Here is a 17,511-nt window from a genome sequence, read left to right on the forward strand (position 1 = left end):
TCACCCCTAAAAAACTAATCACCCTCCGGACTAATCCTTTATTAATGAACCGCTGATGCTAAATATTGATTCCGGGGCCCGGAATCGACCGGGACGCCACCTAAACGCCAGCGAGATGAATCGAGACGACGAAAGCTTTTTCCTCGAGAAAAACACCACGAGATGTCGTAGAGTTAGCATTCCGGAACGATTTACCGACAGCTGAAACCACGAGATGGCGCCATACGGAACAAAGAGCCCGGATTATTAATGACTCGTCTTCAGGTGCACCGTATGAGATTCTTTATCCAGGATCAAGTCCTTTCATTAATCTCCCCCGGAATCAAAAGTCGATTAATCACAAACAAACCCGGATTTTTTATCGCCGATCGATATTTCAACAAGATGTGATAGAAATTATGGAAATCGAATTGCGTCACACACACACACAGCAATTCCGCCCGGAGTTTTAATAATTTTGCGAGAGGTCGCTATAAATTTCCATTATAAATTCTGACGTTTCCTGCACCTTGCCGATTCTCTCATTTAAAAAGTAATAAATCTACGATCATTCTGCGAGGGTGAGAGGAAAAGGCCCTTTCATAAAAGTAATACTTTAATGGATTTCCCCCGTGACAGAAATAAAAACGCCAATAAAATCCCCCGAAATCGTGAAGCAACTTTGCAAGCATCATCGATATAATTACGTAACCGCACGGTACGGTCCTGGAATAATAAAAAATGGGACGAAATTAATTTACGGTCAAAAGGCTTTAAAAGAGAATGGTTTTTACGGCAAACAATAAATTGAAAAGTTTCACTCTTAATGAGCTTAAACGCTTGGGTAATTGATTGGGGAGCTAAAAAGTCCTTTTCCTATTAACTGAAGATTTTAGTTGGAGAAAATCTCACTGATTTGCTTACACACTTGATTACGACACGGTAAGCCTTTCTTCGGAGATTAATTCAATTTTCTCTTTTGTCCAGCGACAAAGCTTCATAAAAATAATCGAACAAATAGACTGAGTGCATCAAGCTTTTTCGCCCTTAAATTTTTTTCTTAACAAATTAATTTAAATAATTCCAAGCAATTTTTCCTTGCAACAACAATCGTAAAAAAAATTTTAACGCAAAAAATCGAACCAAAATATTGAAAAGACTGTCAATATTATTATTATTATTATTATTATTATTAACATTTTTATGATTATGATGCTACGAGTTTTCGTACATTTTTCCATGTGTCATTATGGTATATGAGGTGGATCAAAGATTAAATTAGATGCTTAAAGATGCCATTTCTCACATAAACAATTAATCGGCGAGTGTAGGGTTGAAAGTACGTCAATAAAATCTCGCTGTAGCTCTGAAAGCCGTTCTGTTTACGACACAAAAGACGCAAGTCCTAATGAATTCCTAAGTTTTCGCTGTAGACGACAAACGGCCAACACGACCAAAACACGAGCTCTTTATCCCTTTGTCGACCGAAACCGGCTTTCTGAAGGGTTTTACACGCTCCTAAAAGAAGCCACTGAGTGGCGAAACAAACAGAGAAGTCGCCAATTACACTTCAACTGTGCAAAATTTTAAACGATTCGATCCACCGAGAAAGGATAACAGTAAGTAATCCCGGTTAAAGGATCCCTTGTTTCAATCAATCCCTTGGTCCCCGACCGTTTACCACTTCATCACATTCCGATCCATACCCAGCCCTTGTTCGTTAAATCATCGGTTTCTGACACGACGTCGGCGTGCAAAAAATTTCTTCATTCGATTAAAACTTTGGCCCAGGACTGACCGCAAATTTTATTTCCCGACCTCGCCGCATTTCATTTCCAACATAAAATATTCAGCGGCGCTCTTGCTGCTGCTGCTGCACTCGGCTCTATTCAAAAATCTAGCCGAGACACATCCTGCCGCTCCTTTTATTTATTTATTTTCGTTATTAGCCGGCACACCCGCCCGTATTTAATCATACAATGTCACGAACGACGAAAAAAATTTGATGAAGTGAGCCACACTTTCCGACTTTCAAACAATTTAATTACGGCCGATGTAAACGGCAATTTAATTAATTACAGAGGCACGGAACCAAGTTTTCACGAGTCATACGTCGACCTGAAACAAACTAGACGACGACGACTACGGCGAGGAGGCAAACAAAGAAAACCCTCGAAAATCTGAGAGGTATTTAAACGGTGCATCTTGAAGGTTAAGTGCTCCATTACGACGGAAAAAGAACGGATTTAATTCAACTTCTTGCATAAAGAAGACACGAGATTGCGAGTCACGCTTTCATCCAATTAAGCTAATATGCAGGATAATGCAGCGCGATTAAGACGAGTAAACGAAACGGTGGCAATTTCAGCGTTTTTTACAAGAAATAAAACATAGACGCAACTTCACACCTTATGATCGAATCGAAAATTCACTCGTTAATCTCTATAGTTTTCCGCTAATTATCTCTTGTATTTTCATCTGTATTCCAAAAAAATTTGGAACAATGTTCAAAATAACAGTGATTACGATTACAATTGTTAAACAAATAAAAACATAAGATTTCTTTCGTCTTTTACTACGCATAGAATAAAAGTCAGACTTTTTAATTCCGATATAATTTCTAAAAAAAATAGAGAATAATGTGATTTCGAGTCATCAAATATTTCAGAGTTATCTCCGTTACATATCTGTTATGTGCAGCTAAAAATTCTATTATTTGACCCTCCCTTCGTAAAATGGTGGGTCGGAGAAGATAAAACTGGCCAATTTTTTGTCGCCAGATGGCTATATAGCAAATCAAAGTCATCTGTAACGTCAATAAAATTCAAGCTCGGGACGGATTTGTGAGAATCTGAACGGAAATAATCTCGACGTTAGTAGTAAACAAAGTAATGTCATTTTTCGGTTTTGAAAGACAATAAATCGGGTTATGAAACTCTTGAAAGCTAATAATAGACCTAAAGAATTTTCGTTGTCGATTTAATAATCCTTCAGCTTGGCATGGCAGCCGTATAACTTACATAATTGGATGTAAAAAATGAATTTTTCATCCCTTGTAAGTAAAGCAGCGTATCTCCATTCAGCGAATATCCTTGTTTATCTATGTCGGATATTGGTTTTGGACGAAGACGTATTTACGTAAGGACACGATGCAGTCGATTTCCGCAATTTCTCAATACGGAAAATAGATTTGAATCCACCTGAACGTCCAAATCCCAACTCAAATATTGGCACAGTTTGCGAAATTAATAAACAATCGTCCTCAGACACAACATGATCATTCTCTAAATATAACCAAATCGATATAAGCTCAGTGACGTCCCGCCAAGATGGAAATTGTTCGCATAAATCTTTGACACACCGTGCGAAATAACACAAACACATTAACTAACTTAACGCAAACAAATCTGCAATGATATCATTAAGCGTAAATCTGACTAACCCCCGTTTGATTAAATTAGAAATTATCTCCCAGTGCCTACATCCGGGACCATATCGATCCCTCGGAAAGACACCCTCCTTGTGTCAGAAATTTTTTGCCTATGTAGATGAAACCGTGCTGCCGCTGCTGCTGCTGTGTCATTGAATAAAACAGTAGCCGAGGCTAATGGGGCTGTGGTCGGCTCTTTGTCTGCTCTCTGTAGCCCATTGTTCGTTACTCTTGCACCACACCAATAAATATTGATGGCTCAGGCGACACCGAATCAATCAACAATTTATTACTTCCACAACATCAACATTTTTGGTGGATGCGCCGGGTCCGAAATTAGTTTTAAAAAATAAAAGCGGCACGTGACCGGCCACCCTTATCGATTTTCCTTCGCGAAACGGAAAACTCTCTAATTATGTCATGAGCTCGGGTATTTTATTACTGTTCGATAGTTTGAATTTTTTATATCGCAAATTTACAACTGAGCTTATGTTGGCGAAACTCATTCCAACTTGATGGCTTCAAGATCAACTCTCTCTCGTCACAACTCAAAAATAGAAACTGCATCGATTTTCGATAATTCGACCGCGATGTGTACAAGAAAATGACACTGAGTGCTTTCAAGCATCATCCGAAGAATATAAGTGTGGAAGTTCTCGAAAAAATAACAAATGGAATCTCTGGTGAGTTCGCACAACAAACCAACGACTTTGGCAAAAGTACGAAAACTAAAGTGCTTTCTGATTTAAAAATTTTGAATGTTCGTGATACGGATGCAGCCACAAGAAAAAACTTTCCATAAACAGATAAAACAATATTAAAAGTTAAAGACATACACCTCTAAAACTCCATATGGTAAAGATTTAAATTTTTCTTTCTAAAATATGAGAATTAAAGCTAAGAAAATTACGAATTTCTTAAGATCAACTCGCAAAATCAGTTAGTTACACATTGGTTGCTGATGATATTAATGATTCAAGAATGTATCAATCACCCAAAGCTGGACAAGAGTTTACTCTATGCCGCTTCGAATTCGACATTCGTACTTTATTTCCAATGTGAGCGATTAGTCGACTAAAACTTTCAGCCTCTCAACTCCACACCTTGACTTAATTGGCTGTGCACAATTAACTGCAAACTGCACTAAAGAAACACGATCCTGATCCGTGGTAGTTTTCGAGTGCAGTTAACGCTTGGTCTGGCCTCTGTTCTCCGATCCCGTGACCTGGAATATTCCTCCCTTTTCGTTCGACGATTTTTAAATATAATTTTTTTGCCAAATTATGAATTTCGAGTGCGCTCAGATGAGACGACAGCTTTGTTTTCCCAACTGCTCCAGAAATGTTTACGGTGGAATCGATTGGTAGGGTAGAGAGAGGACCACACCTCTCGGCGGGTGCGGAATCCTCGTCTCTCCTACGCTATTTAACGCCAAACATTGCCAATTTACGACTTTGAGAAAAAAAATTCGCTCGGTTACAAAGAGAGCCCAAGCCTTCATACGTAATCGGATTAATGCGACGAAAGTGGCTCGGAATCTAATTAGCACCACTTCCGAGATCGATATTATAGGCCATTAATTTTAATTTTCATTTTCGAAAAATCTCAAAAAAACGCCAATTATTAGATGAAACGATTTAAAAAATTGGATGAAATATTAAACTTTGATATATTTTAGCCCTGATGCTCTTATCTCGGCGTGATTCGTCCGCCCGATTATGCAAATATTTCGAATGAATAACGATCGTCTCTCATGTTTTGAATCCTCGACAAAATCTGCAACTCTTATGCTATATCAATATTGACACTCCCAGAGTCTGAAACGTCTCAGCATTTAAAATTTCTCATCTTAATCAAATTACATCGGCCGACATTTCCTGGAGATGTTTTTCGCGTATTTTTTCGTCGGTCGCATTTCCATTACAACATTTACAAACTTTTAATCCGTTTTAGAACGCGGCATCACTTGACGTTCTACGTCGCCGCCGTGTAAAAAGAAAATTCCTCTTGATTACCTCTCCTCGAAATTAAAATTCAAAAAAAATGACTCAAAGAAAAGAAGATGGGCATTATTTACCGTCAACGTTAATTGTTCGAGGGTGGAATAAAGTCATAAGCGAACTAATTCGGCTTCCGAATTATACACCCTGTCACCTACTCCATTCGACCCTCAAGCCGATCATAAACCTTTAACTAATTTCGACCCGATAAATATCCACCTGCTCAACGTTAATGCTTTCATTATCTCGTTATTTATCTAGACAGGAGCAGGAGAAAAAGACGGCGAGACGCCCTAATTAGACTTTCGCGATTTTTTACTGGAGGAAATCAAATTTTAAAAAAACACCGGCAGGTGAGATAACTTTTAGTTGTTCGGAAAGATAATGCGAATTCCACAACCGCAAAAGTATCGAATTTTAAAAGGAATGTGGGGTAAAATGATACACTGTTTGGGTTGTAAACATTTATTAATCTTTAGGTATGTGAAGAAATAAAGAGAAATTCTAGTTAATCAAACCGAAACGACCCCACAAAACAATACACACAGCACCACTTTAACCCACCTTCCCCAACTAACCACTAAAAATTTAATGCAAGTGATCAAAAAATGTCGTTTTCGTTTTTGGATCACCCCATTTTGACCACCAAAAATTAAATAAATATTTATCTAACAGTAATTTGTTGTTTCATTTCCCGCTTATCAAAGTAAACCTGCTTGTTCACCTTATCTCTAATACACCATTTTCTGGAATTTACCTTTATAAACTTCAAAAGTAAATTATTCACTTGCTTTCGTTCTAATTGAAGCGGTAAACGGTTAATTTATAAAAATACGCTTGAAATGAAACCTTTCATTTTAACCTTTAATTTCTTTGTATTTTCGGCATTCAGATAATCCAATGAAGCGTAAAACACCAAAAAATTAAACTGGTCTACTGTTAGCCAACAAAAACAGATGCTGGCCATGACAATCGACAGACTATGATACCCCATGCCCAATTTATAGAAAAACAACTAAACCTCGTTACATTTTTACAGTAAAAGACCCATTTAATTGTGGCAAACAGATAAGATTTTAATGAGTCATAAAATGTTAAAATCCAATTTTACTTAATTTTTGCCAAAGAACCAAAAAATAAAAACCCAAATAATTACAAATAAATAATTCAGACCAAACGAACAAACTAAACCTTGTTACATTTTTACAGTAATAATACCCATTTAATTGTGGCAAACAGATAAGAATTTAATGTGTCATAAATAAATAAGCAATAAAATGTTAAAATCCAATTTGACAAAGAACGAGAAAATTAAAATCCAAATAATTATAGTAACAGGAAAGTTTATTATCCGTAGGTTAAAAAGTTAGGTCAAAAAGTAAAAAAGTCTTATTATGTTCAAACCGAACTTTAGATAATCCCGACCACGTTCGGCTTAAAAAAAGTCCACTGTAATTCTTTAAACCCAAAATTAAAAAAAATGCTCAGCAATGAAAGTCACTGAACTTACGAGAAAACAAACACAAACATAAAAACCAAATAATTTGTTCCACGGGCTTAATAATAGTCTTATGGCCACAGGTAGCCAATAATGAAATCCTAAATCATTCGTTTACTATTCTAGGGTCCATTTGTTGCCAATAAAACCCTTACTTTAGTCAAGATTAACCAAAAAGGAGATACTATGGATTAGGTAAATACCCCACGAAACAGATAATGCCAGACTTGGCAAAAACCCCTAAAGTGTTGGTTGACGAGGGTACATTTCCCTAATCGAGCAATCAATCAAAAAAGCAAAACTGGTGTCCGTGTAAACCTTGTTTGATAACAGGTACCTGCACTATCGAAAGCATTCAATTCCACGTTGTATCCTCGTCACGCCCACCTCATGCATGTTGCAAAACAACAACGTTTCGTCCCCGCCAACCCTCATCAGGGTTTTGTTTACTCTAGCCCCGGCGCCGCCACCAAACCGCCCCCACGACTTACCAGCTGCAGAACAGTGTTGACCACCTCCCGGTTGGACACCTGTCCCACTTCAATCAGTCCGATTAAAACGGCGAACTTGAGACTATCGTTCATTGCCATTCGCACCACCTCTTCGGGGTGCTTGATGTCACTCAGGGGCGGTTTCGTCAAATCCGCCATGGCGTTTGCTCAATCCCGACCCGCACACAACACACTTTTATCACCAAGGGGAACAACACCAAACACGATTTTTCACCATCACATTGCTACACGAAACTACTTCTGCCATGTTGTATATGACAGGCCGGTTGTCGCAAAATGGGGTTTTTACGTTCGGAGGGTTGCAAGACGGCGGCTCAGCTGACGGCTAACCGCCGGAGCCGATCACCACCCCACGCTCGCCCGTGCCCACGAAATACAAATAAACCATTCACCCGCATGACGTATTCAAGGCAAAACGCAATAATAATTAACTAATGGAAAGTTTTGCAGCGTTTTGAATTAACTCATAGTTAATACCAGTACATGATCACTCAAAAGCCACGCTTGCGCGCCAAATTCCTTTTACTTCTTGGGCAAAAATGAAAAAAAAAAACGCAAAACTGAAGTCATCACATTTATTTGATAAACCACGATTACATCATTATTGTCCTACCCTAGCCTACAATAAATTACAATTAGTTCTTGTTGGTTTTCTGCAGAATGATTTTGTTTTTCTCAATGGTGACCTTGGCCTGTGGGGGCACCGATTGCAGCTGTCTCGGAACGGTCTCCTGGCGGTATCGCGTCCACTTCGCTATGAACCTATTCTTGTCCACTTGTTTACTGGCGCCTGCCACTTGAACCGTCACTGCGGAATGTCTCGACCCCAAGACCCGACTTATCCTCTCATTATCAGCCCCATCTCCCGTCAGGTTCCTCAAGACCAAGTACAACTTGTCTTCGTGTTGTTGCTGGAGCGAGGCTATCCTCCGTTCAGCGTCAGACCTAACCAGTTGTAAGTTATGACTGAGTTTTTGCACACGATATGCGAGATTTTCGTGTTGGTTTTCAATATCCAAAATCTCCAAATCGAGCTTTTTGCTGCTGCTCCTCAAATCGATAATCTTCTCGAAATATCTATGAAGGAGGATCCTCATTTCGTTCTCACTCAGTTTGAGGAACCGCTCCATCAGCATCCGATCGCCATGATCCTCAATCTCTTTGACTGGCAGGTGCCCACACAAAATCGAGTTTTTGTATTCTATGATCAAGTCTATTGCCTCAATAGCCTCCTCGTACTGCAGCAACTTGCGTTCGTCGGAGTCGTTCAGGAATTTTTTATTCTGGGATTTGAGCGTGATTTTGCACCGCAATTCTAATAAATAGTCGCGGGTTTTGCGCAAGTTGCGAATTTCGTGTCTCAGACTTTCAAGTTCTTCGCTATTTAGCGAAACGTTTGGTTTAATTAAAGCAACGACTTTAACATCGGGGGTTTTCGGCACGCTCTCGCAACTCGCTTTCGACTTAGAGCGCTCCTCCTTCAGCTGTTTCTCGTAGATTTGTTTATACTTTTCTTTCTCTTGTTTGTACTTTTTCAACTTCTCCCGATCTGTATGTAGACTACTTTCTAATTCTAGCAATTTGTTCCCGTCTTCGGTCAGGTTTTTCAACGATTCGGTGTCTCGCAGTCGCTCCTCAAGGGCCACAACTTCGCTCTTGTATTTCCCTTCCAAGTGGTGATTTTTTTGTAATTTCGCTTGCAAGAACTTGACCTCGGCGTTTTTATACTCCTTGCGTAACAACTGGCATTTTTGTTCGATTTTATGGTGAGCACTCGATTTTGTGTCTTTGTGCTTCAGGAGCTTTTCCATGAGGTTTTCCTTGACCCGAATTGTTTTTTCCAAATCAGAGATCTTTTTTTGATTCAATTCTAACGCAGTGGCGATTTGTTTAAGGATTTTCTTCTTGTTATCGTACGACGTAACTGCGATTTTTTGACTCTCGACATCGTCATTAATACGTAACGTATTGAGGGACAAGCAAGGGTTTAGTTCTTCAGCCGAGTGGATACTCCCTCTGCGCCCCCGTGCCCCCTTCATATGATACTCATTATTCGAGCTATTCATACTTTCTTTGGTACAAGAATTCGTAACGTTTGCACAATTAGCCTCAGAGACTAATTTATCGGTGTTTGAGCGAAAAGTCTCCATCAAACCTTGAACCCTATCAAGGAGACTCTCCTTCTCCTCCTCCTCAATCGCCTCGCTCTCACTACTATCACTCTCAATTTCCTCCTCAATCCGCTCGAGTGATCTATGAGGCTCTGAATTTTCACTCAAACAGTCTTCGCATTCTTGTTTGAGCATCAACCACTGTGATATTTGTTCTTGTTCGCTTTTTGGTAACAAGTCGTTCGCTACCAATCGTTGGAACAACTCTTCAGCGTTCGAGACAAGTTTCAGGAGTTGATTGGCGGCGAACTGTAGGCCGAAAACATCACAATTCTCTTGTGTTGACTCAAACGTAGCGTATGAGTTAACAGTGACGAAATTTTTGATCATTTGAGCCCTCAAACCCAACTGAAGTGTATACAAAGTCTCGGTGAAGTCTTGAGCAAGGGGGGACACGCAACAGATCAGAAGTGTCTTTGCGCGCCCCCCGAACGAGTCTTTCAGTAGTGTCGTCAAAACGGATTGAGTGTACGGCACAAAACTGCAGTTAAAATCAGACAGCGACATAATACACCTCTGTAAAGTCTGTATCCCTAAATCAGTGGGAATCGTTTGCATCATCCCGTTGCTGTCATAAACTAGAACTTTCTCAGTCCCTGCCAAATCGGCAAAACTCGCAGTTGAGACGCGATGTTGCACACTTGTCTCCACCACCCACTGCTGCTCCAAAGTGAGTGTGAACAACGTGTGGGCGCACTTGGGGGCTATATTCGACATTCCGACTTGAATCAACTGAAACACGTCACTGATATTCCGGCACTCGATGCTCCCAACGCCTAGCAAATCCTGGACGTTTTCGCCACAAATCTGCGACCAAGCGATATGCACGCACCAATTCCTGTCTCTGTATTGTTTCATTTTGGCGAAAACTTCGCGAATAAACCGCGGGATAATCCCGTGATCAGCCTCGCTAGCCGCACAGTGGAAACCTGGGCCTAGGAGCGTGTAGGACTTTCCAGTCCCGGACTGGCCCAGCGTGACCACCGAAACATCGCACCCTTCCACCAAATAATTCACCAAAGGGGCTGCCGTGGTTGTGAACACCGTGTTTTGGCAACAGTCGGCTGGAAGGGCGTAATTGACGGGGTAGTTTTGCGAATTCGCGAGTTGGATGGTGTTGTTGACGGGGTTGGAGTGCACGCAAACCATGTCGTTGGGGGAGTAGCCCGACGTATGGATGCGGACCGCCGTTTCTATGTGCATCTCCATCCTGGGAGAATTCAACCCATTGTATAACCTAAAATTTACAATTGAGTTGGGGGCTGGATAGTGGTGGGAATTACATAATGGGGGCGAAGTACCTGGCGGTTGCGGCGGTTTGGGTTAATTTATTAAAAATCAATGGATTTTAAATGCATTTTACAGCTGCCTCAAACAACACAACTGGGGAGTTTGGGTTTAGCACTAGGAGGGAACAAAATGGAGGATTTAAATAAAAGCGGCAAACGAGTTAATTAATCATTTTTATTAGACTATTTATGAATTAACATTTTTATTTCTTCTTCAAAGGCCCCCCTAAGTCGTCCAGTTCCTGTTTCAATTGTTTCAACTCCGTGTCAGGCACGTATCTAATCTCCTCGTCCCACTCTTCATGAGGCCGCACGTGGACGGTGATCCCCGATGGGGTACTAGCCTCCAGTGCACGTAAAATAACAGGCAACTGCAAATACGTGCCAGTTTCAAGCATTTCACTTTGAAAAATTAAATACCTGAGTTGATAAAACATCAGTAATTTGTACTGTCCGATCATAGTGCTTCAAATTGTACTGTGTGTTGATAATTTCACTCTTCGGTTTATAGGTCGTGACTTGAATGTCTTGATGGGGGGTTGCCCAAGCTTCCTCCACACTTATATCCATACTTCGCAATAATTTATGAATAAACTTTTGATAATTTTCCAATATGGCATAATCGTAGCCACGAATTTGAATATTTAAAGTGTCGTACATTGGAAGATTCGATTTCATGGCCTAAAAAATGTTTTTTGGGTAACTTTAAGAGGTTATATTTGGTTACCTCGAGATAATCGGGCTCGTAGAGGTTGTTCCCGAATGATTTGGGCGTCTGGTGCAAGAAACGGCATTGAAGAGCCCTACGTGTGACCCTCAATAAATTATTCATAGTATAAACTGGAGAACTTAAATTCTTTAGCGGTTACCTCCAACAAATTTGAGGTTATGTGGTCCACTTTTTTTTGATTTTGATTATAAATAAAGATAAAAAAACAACAAAACCTTTATTTAAATTTTTCTGTTACAAGATGTAAATGTAAACGTTACAAATGGTCGCTATCTGGAGACTATGGAATGTGATTTGCGTAATTGCCGATTATTAAACAGAAAAATTATTCCTTTACTTTGAAGATCTTTTGTACGTTACATAAATATTCCCTCCTGATCGCATATTGGTAATAAAAATAGAGTTTTCTACTAAAGTAAACATACAAAATCTGGAAAAAATATTTGTGGTTCATAAAAACAGTAATGACTCGTCAATCTATTAATTACCAAATAAATGCAGAGACTCGCCAGAATGAACAAGAAGTAGAGTCTGCTATCAGCTTTAGCCTACGATTGAATACTTTACTTTATTTCTCAATAAAAGACAATTTACCTTTTTCACTTTGACAAACGGCAAATATTGTGCTATGTAATATTCGTCGCTTATTTCAGGCAAGTTTTCCGTCACTAATTTATAAACCTGATCCATGGCAATCCCCATGTGGTTCAAAACGGGGCTTACATGATGCACATAGAAAGCCACAAAAGGCCCAACGTACGTATCAAAAGTCTGGTCAAGAAATTGCCTAAGCGATTGTGGTGGTTGTTTAACGCTTTCAGCGGCTATATTTTCTCCAGTCGAGATAGTAAACCTCGGAAAAGTAAAGTAACGGGTGCAGGTTTTCTCGTTTTTACCTAAAAATACCGCAGTTATGGATTGTTACGCATAACCGACTCACTTGTCTCGGAGCATATCGGGAAGTAGTATGCGTGTCCGAAATTTAGGCAAAAGACAAGAAAAAGTGCTGAAATGACTTTCATCACGATGATTTTTCTAATAAAATTATGCCAAACAAATTTTGAAAAATTTAGTAACTTTCGTTACTAGGTTTTGCGCTAGCAACTTTAGCTGCGTGAATCACGCATGTTGGCGAAATTGTACGGTTGTGATTGAAAAGGAGCTGCGAAAGGGGTGAACGAAAGGGGAGTTCGAAATTTAAATTTATTCACGTTTTGGTAATTGCCATTTAAATTTAATAATCAATACTGCAGAAAAATACGTGTTTGTTTTGGTGATTTTCGTGTCAAGGTTACTTGAGTTGGCGACAGTTTATTGTTGATTTATTGTGCAGGTTATCTTGCGGAAAATCGGGAAATTGCAATGTTTAAAAAATGGTTTTCGTTGGCATGCATTCTAATATGCACTTCTTTGATCACCTGCCTCCCGGATGAGGGCAAGTGGGACTCTAACCTGACCGTGGTAAGTCCCTGACATCCCACAGGAACCCCTCAAACGTCACACCTGATTTTACAGGACGACAATGGCCTAATCCTCACCAAAAGTCTATACAAAGGGGCGCAAATCTTCATTAAAAGTAACCGCCAGAACTTTCTGTATTTTTTAAATAAATTCGCAAATTTTTAGTCAATTGTGACACCCACATCCGCGAGCTTGAAATCAACATAAAAGTGGTGATAGTGCCGTCGCCATGCTGGGACTACAGCAACACGATAAGCGAGGCCACCGAAGTAAGTTAATAAAAACGGTTTTTGTACTCATACAAAATTGCAGCTGATCAAATCACCGGCACCGGGGGCCAACTCCTCGTCCTTGTACCGCTTCACGCGTGCGTACACGTGCCCCGACCACGTCGTCATCGACAGCGCCCCCCTCACCAAAGACCACTCGCGGCCCCCCATCTACGAGATACCCCACGACGGCGTCTACGTCCTCGTGTTCCAAATGAGCGCCCCCTTGAACACCTCCGACTTGACCGTGGGGGTCCACGTCGAAATGAAGAGCGATTACGGGTATCTCTCGGCCGCCGATTGGCCCCTTTTGCCTTTCTACGGCTTCATGTGCATTTTCTACGTGATTTTGGGGGTCATCTGGCTCATTCTGTCGTTTCTGCAATGGCGGGATTTGCTCAGAGTCCAGTTCTGGATCGGGGGAGTTATCCTGTTGGGGATGTTGGAAAAGGCGACTTTTTACGCCGAATATCAGAGCATTAATAACACAGGGATGCGCGTCCAGGGGGCTATGCTTTTTGCCGAGTGGGTCTCCTGTGCCAAGCGCACGCTGGCCCGAATGTTGGTCGTGATTGTAAGTCTAGGTTTCGGGATTGTTAAACCTAGACTAGGCTCAACTTTGCATCGGGTTGTTGGGGTGGGCTTCTTGTATTTTTTCCTAGCGGCGTCTGAGGCGTACTTGAGGATAATGCGGCCGAAAAATGACCAAAGTCGCGATTTGTTGGTCGCTTCGGTTCCACTTGCAGTGTTAGATTCGGCGATTTGTTGGTGGATTTTCAGCGCTTTGGTCAACACGACAAGGACTCTCCGCTTGAGACGCAACGAAATCAAGCTGAGTCTCTACCGCCACTTTACCAACACTCTAATCTTCGCTGTTATCGCCTCAATTTGCTTCATGTTGTATTCGATTAAGACGCATCGCATAGTTCAATGTTTAGTCGTGTGGAAAAATCTCTGGTTGGAGGAGGCCTTCTGGCACATTCTCTTCTCGGCTTTGTTGCTCGTGATTATGATTTTGTGGAGACCCACGAATAATAATCAGAGGTACGCCTTTGTGCCGCTTTTGGACACGGGGGAGGACGAGGAGGAGGAGCAGTTGGTCAATGATGCCTACGGGGTCAAAGTCAGGATACACCACCCCAAGGGGGCCTCACCGAGGAGCAATTCGGTGGATGATGATTTGAAATGGTTGGAGGAAAATATCAAAAGTGATCCAGCACTGCCGATTTTAGATTCGGACGAAGAACTAGTCAGTACGAGGTTTGAGGTCTCAAAGATGCAGTAAATGTGCCACGAGTGAAAGGAGTGTGAGGGTGTTGAGGTCGGTCTTAAATTGAACTGACATGATTACAAGATGGTTAAAACAAAAACCGCTAACGATAACTTTTTTATGGAATAACAATTGAGTTTGAAAGTATTACGGAATTTCAAATTGGTCGTCTTGAAATCGTTTCAGTTTATTTTCCTATTGATGGCCGGCCTATTTATTACTAATCTAATTGGCAAACACATTTCAAAGAGTCTTCAGTATTAGCATAGTTATTATCTTTTGTTATGTATTGTGTACGACATAACGCAATGACTGGATTTTATAAAACTTCAGTGATTTATATTAAGTCTGTACATACTTAGCACATGAATGTTATTTAATTGTTTGTATTGTATATAATTTGTTGCTATAAAATGGCTTTCTTGACTTAATAAACAAATTTATGCTAACTTGGTTGGTTTGACAAAAGTCCTCTTCCTCTTCACCTTCTGGGTAACACCAGATTTGTGCAAGTGAGTTTGCAATTCTGAGAAAATTTCATGTTGCTCTTCCTCTGGAATAGTCCTCCTGGGAAGATACATCTTTAACAATGAAACACACAAAAAAAACTTACATGTATTGTTTCATTAAATCGTATTTCTCCCACGGTGTATCCACCTCCTTTGCCTTATCATAGAACCGCTGTGGCAGCTCCAAATCCTGCACCCCTTTCAGATGCTTCCTCTCCCAGCGGTCCACCCAGGGCCGGGGCTTCAACTTAACTTTAATATCGTTGACCGGCACTGGGGCCCCTTCAGGCAAAATCTCCACCTCCATATTGGGATCAAAAGTGCTATATTCGGGCAACGCGTCCCTCAAATACAACAACTCCCCATCAAGTCGTTTCTCAAGCCGCAAAACCTCGATACTCTTAATTGTAGGATCGTACAGCTCGTACAAAATCTCAATCCCTTGATGGTCTATTACATTCCGAAGGATAAAAGTGGATCTCAAGCCACAACCTTCTCTTTTGATACAAATCCCCACAAATCGGTTGAATTTACCGGGGGTGTGGGGGTCCGATAACGTCACGGCAAGGATAGACCCTACATAAAATTCAGGAATTTCAATATTTGCACGTCTAGCAATCATATCACTGCGTTCAAGTTTTTCACGGATCGGGTTTCGGAATTCGATTTTGGGGTCTGGGAGGAACTCGGGGTAGATACGGCGAAGGTCGGTTACGCTTTTGCGGGCGGCTTCGTATTTCTGGCGGGTCTGCTCGCTGGGTTCTGGGGCTGCTGTCGAAAGGCGGCGCAAAGCTAAAAGGAAATTAAGTAACACGGCGAACTAACATAGCAAAGGGGCAGTCATACCCTTAAAGTGCCGAATTAAGGCAAAACAAGGCCGGTGTGCACCCGTTTTCAACATTTTCATTGACAAAAAAAAATAGATATGGTAGAGGTTAAGTATGGCTTGACAGAGGGTCTTGAACAAGACTGGACGTATGGATGATCCTAATAATAATATGTCGTAATACAAAAATAATAAGGCTCAAGTTTACTTTGTATGATACACCATCATACCACAGATGATACTAGTAATAATTAAAAAGGTCAGAATATTTAATTATACGTAAATCTTGCCATAGCCTTGAAAATTAACTATTCGGGACACCGGACATATTAAAACGATCAAACTCAGAATTTTTCTTCCACAGTTGAACCAGTTGAACCACGATTTTAAGAGAATGTAGCCTCAGATCGTTATTACATGGGCTTAAATATTTTACAAAAACACGCAAAAAATCGTTTTTTTCGTTGATTAAATAATATTAGCAGTTGATCTTTCCCTCTTCTCAGTCACTTCTCCGAGAAAGAAAGACAATAAATAAATACTCCATTCGTTTGGGACCAGTTTAATGTTTATTAACTTTTTTGAAATAATGAAATACAGTGTTATTTAGTTCAGCTTAAAAAAATCAATTTTGTTAATGAGGTGGCGGTGGCACCGGCAGAACCGCCCCCATCAGCGGCGGCGGCGGCGGAATGGCGTTAAACATCGGGGGTCTCGGTGGTGGCGGCACCGGGATCATCGGTGGCGGCGGCACTCCACCCATCATACCCCCAGGCCTTGCAATAATCGTGGTCGGTTTCTTCGCCTCATTCTTGAACGCAAACTGGAGGAAAAACTGCTTTGTATCGATATTCCAATGCGTCCAGAACTTATTATCCGTCTTCTCAACCTCCCGACTCGGCACTTTGAACGCAATTGTCTCGTAGGGTTCCGCTGCGAAAAGCAAATACTGCCATTTGCGGTCCGGGGGCTCAATTTTCTGTTCATAAGCCGACATGAATCGATGCCGAGGAATCACATTATCGGTGATTTCCGGATAATCAATTTGGAAGAGTAGACTTTGTTGGCCTGTCTCAGGGTCTCTTTGTTTCGTTACTCGGTAGCCGGGTCTCCCAATTTTGACGAATCTTTTCGGCTCAACTCTGGGTTTTTCGGGTTGGAGGAGTGTGGGGGCGTCCTTTGCTTCCTTGGCGGCTCGGCGAGCCAAGTTGGCTTGGTGCTTCTTGCCTTGGGTGTGGGCGAGGTAGCTGCCCTCGTTGTTGTGTAGTGTGAGACATAGCTTGCACTCGTAGGAGCCCAAATGGTTTTTCATAAAATAGGGGTCCTTTTGGAGGTCGATGGTTTCTAAAGCTAGCTGGCGGAGACGCTCGCGGCGGTCGCGGTTGGTTTCCGACCAGGAGGCTACGCCGCCACCGCCGGTCTTGCCCCCCGGGCGATTTTGGAAATCCATTTTGCACTTTTATTTATGCAATTAAAAACGATTGAGGTTACATGTAACTGACAAGAGCGCAACCATTTATTAGTAACCTTCTTAACACCAACATGAGAGTATAAAAATGTCACCAAG

At 41.1% G+C, this 17,511-nt stretch overlaps 7 protein-coding genes and 1 long non-coding RNA gene across 10 annotated transcripts in view; 2 read left to right on the forward strand and 6 right to left on the reverse strand.

Annotated features, from left to right (window-relative positions):
• Positions 1–7,785, reverse strand: part of rg (rugose) — a 117,685-nt gene extending 109,900 nt beyond the window's left edge. Inside the window, exon 1 of one of the 2 annotated variants that reach the window (XM_008193614.3) lies at positions 7,399–7,785. In XM_008193614.3, coding sequence (XP_008191836.1) covers positions 7,399–7,557 — 159 coding nt within the window. In that variant the 5' untranslated portion in view covers positions 7,558–7,785. The remainder of the gene's footprint in view (positions 1–7,398) is intronic. The other variant, XM_015979085.2, reaches the window with a different exon arrangement.
• LOC135267160 (uncharacterized) lies at positions 6,993–12,040 on the forward strand. Its single transcript, XR_010335498.1, has 2 exons — positions 6,993–7,102; positions 7,363–12,040. It is a non-coding gene; the product is annotated as an uncharacterized LOC135267160 (long non-coding RNA).
• On the reverse strand, positions 7,981–11,011 carry cos (costa). 2 transcript variants are annotated; one of them, XM_968298.4, is made up of 2 exons: positions 10,892–11,011; positions 7,981–10,827 (listed from the first exon to the last, which is right to left on the reverse strand). In XM_968298.4, exon 2 carries the CDS (start codon positions 10,797–10,799, stop codon positions 8,055–8,057), a length of 2,745 nt encoding a protein of 914 aa, XP_973391.1. In that variant the 5' UTR covers positions 10,800–10,827; positions 10,892–11,011; the 3' UTR covers positions 7,981–8,054. The 2 variants fall into 2 exon arrangements, with proteins under 2 accessions (XP_973391.1, XP_008191837.1); XM_008193615.3 differs by having other exon boundaries at positions 10,874–11,006.
• Positions 11,037–11,792, reverse strand: mRpL48 (mitochondrial ribosomal protein L48). Its single transcript, XM_968329.4, has 3 exons — positions 11,607–11,792; positions 11,300–11,560; positions 11,037–11,250 (listed from the first exon to the last, which is right to left on the reverse strand). The coding sequence occupies exons 1-3, from the start codon at positions 11,709–11,711 to the stop codon at positions 11,083–11,085; spliced, it is 534 nt and encodes a 177-aa protein (XP_973422.1). The 5' UTR covers positions 11,712–11,792; the 3' UTR covers positions 11,037–11,082.
• On the reverse strand, positions 11,808–12,682 carry LOC103312599 (uncharacterized). Its single transcript, XM_008193616.3, has 4 exons — positions 12,550–12,682; positions 12,204–12,505; positions 12,098–12,157; positions 11,808–12,039 (listed from the first exon to the last, which is right to left on the reverse strand). The coding sequence occupies exons 1-4, from the start codon at positions 12,629–12,631 to the stop codon at positions 11,935–11,937; spliced, it is 549 nt and encodes a 182-aa protein (XP_008191838.1). The 5' UTR covers positions 12,632–12,682; the 3' UTR covers positions 11,808–11,934.
• A 92-nt stretch (positions 12,683–12,774) lies between these two features.
• On the forward strand, positions 12,775–15,058 carry LOC662292 (uncharacterized protein). Its single transcript, XM_064359037.1, has 4 exons — positions 12,775–13,070; positions 13,125–13,185; positions 13,236–13,339; positions 13,383–15,058. The coding sequence occupies exons 1-4, from the start codon at positions 12,972–12,974 to the stop codon at positions 14,622–14,624; spliced, it is 1,506 nt and encodes a 501-aa protein (XP_064215107.1). The 5' UTR covers positions 12,775–12,971; the 3' UTR covers positions 14,625–15,058.
• mRpL19 (mitochondrial ribosomal protein L19) lies at positions 14,980–16,116 on the reverse strand. The gene is made up of 3 exons (XM_008193618.3): positions 15,965–16,116; positions 15,223–15,910; positions 14,980–15,176 (listed from the first exon to the last, which is right to left on the reverse strand). Exons 1-3 carry the CDS (start codon positions 16,023–16,025, stop codon positions 15,050–15,052), a joined length of 876 nt encoding a protein of 291 aa, XP_008191840.1. The 5' UTR covers positions 16,026–16,116; the 3' UTR covers positions 14,980–15,049.
• Positions 16,117–16,490: 374 nt separating this feature from the next.
• Positions 16,491–17,511, reverse strand: Sf3a2 (Splicing factor 3a subunit 2). Its single transcript, XM_968468.5, has one exon. The coding sequence runs from the start codon at positions 17,392–17,394 to the stop codon at positions 16,579–16,581; it is 816 nt and encodes a 271-aa protein (XP_973561.1). The 5' UTR covers positions 17,395–17,511; the 3' UTR covers positions 16,491–16,578.

This window comes from Tribolium castaneum, chromosome 9 (genome assembly GCF_031307605.1).
Source record: "Tribolium castaneum strain GA2 chromosome 9, icTriCast1.1, whole genome shotgun sequence".
NCBI classification, from domain to species: Eukaryota; Metazoa; Arthropoda; class Insecta; order Coleoptera; family Tenebrionidae; genus Tribolium; species Tribolium castaneum.

Excerpts from the sequence above, each read along its gene's own strand:
- LOC662292 (XM_064359037.1), top strand. The coding sequence starts at position 12,972 with ATGTTTAAAAAATGGTTTTCGTTGGCATGCATTCTAATATGCACTTCT. Across the intron at positions 13,071-13,124 it reads GGGACTCTAACCTGACCGTG|GACGACAATGGCCTAATCCT; the intron begins GTAAGTCCCTGA and ends CTGATTTTACAG. Across the intron at positions 13,186-13,235 it reads GGCGCAAATCTTCATTAAAA|TCAATTGTGACACCCACATC; the intron begins GTAACCGCCAGA and ends GCAAATTTTTAG.
- Sf3a2 (XM_968468.5), bottom strand. The coding sequence starts at position 17,394 with ATGGATTTCCAAAATCGCCCGGGGGGCAAGACCGGCGGTGGCGGCGTA.
- mRpL19 (XM_008193618.3), bottom strand. The coding sequence starts at position 16,025 with ATGAAAATGTTGAAAACGGGTGCACACCGGCCTTGTTTTGCCTTAATT. Across the intron at positions 15,911-15,964 it reads CTTAATTCGGCACTTTAAGG|CTTTGCGCCGCCTTTCGACA; the intron begins GTATGACTGCCC and ends ATTTCCTTTTAG. Across the intron at positions 15,177-15,222 it reads GATTTAATGAAACAATACAT|GAGGACTATTCCAGAGGAAG; the intron begins GTAAGTTTTTTT and ends GTATCTTCCCAG.
- LOC103312599 (XM_008193616.3), bottom strand. The coding sequence starts at position 12,631 with ATGAAAGTCATTTCAGCACTTTTTCTTGTCTTTTGCCTAAATTTCGGA. Across the intron at positions 12,506-12,549 it reads CCCGATATGCTCCGAGACAA|GTAAAAACGAGAAAACCTGC; the intron begins GTGAGTCGGTTA and ends CGGTATTTTTAG. Across the intron at positions 12,158-12,203 it reads CGTTTGTCAAAGTGAAAAAG|GCTAAAGCTGATAGCAGACT; the intron begins GTAAATTGTCTT and ends ATTCAATCGTAG.
- mRpL48 (XM_968329.4), bottom strand. The coding sequence starts at position 11,711 with ATGAATAATTTATTGAGGGTCACACGTAGGGCTCTTCAATGCCGTTTC. Across the intron at positions 11,561-11,606 it reads ACGAGCCCGATTATCTCGAG|GCCATGAAATCGAATCTTCC; the intron begins GTAACCAAATAT and ends AACATTTTTTAG. Across the intron at positions 11,251-11,299 it reads CTGATGTTTTATCAACTCAG|TTGCCTGTTATTTTACGTGC; the intron begins GTATTTAATTTT and ends ACGTATTTGCAG.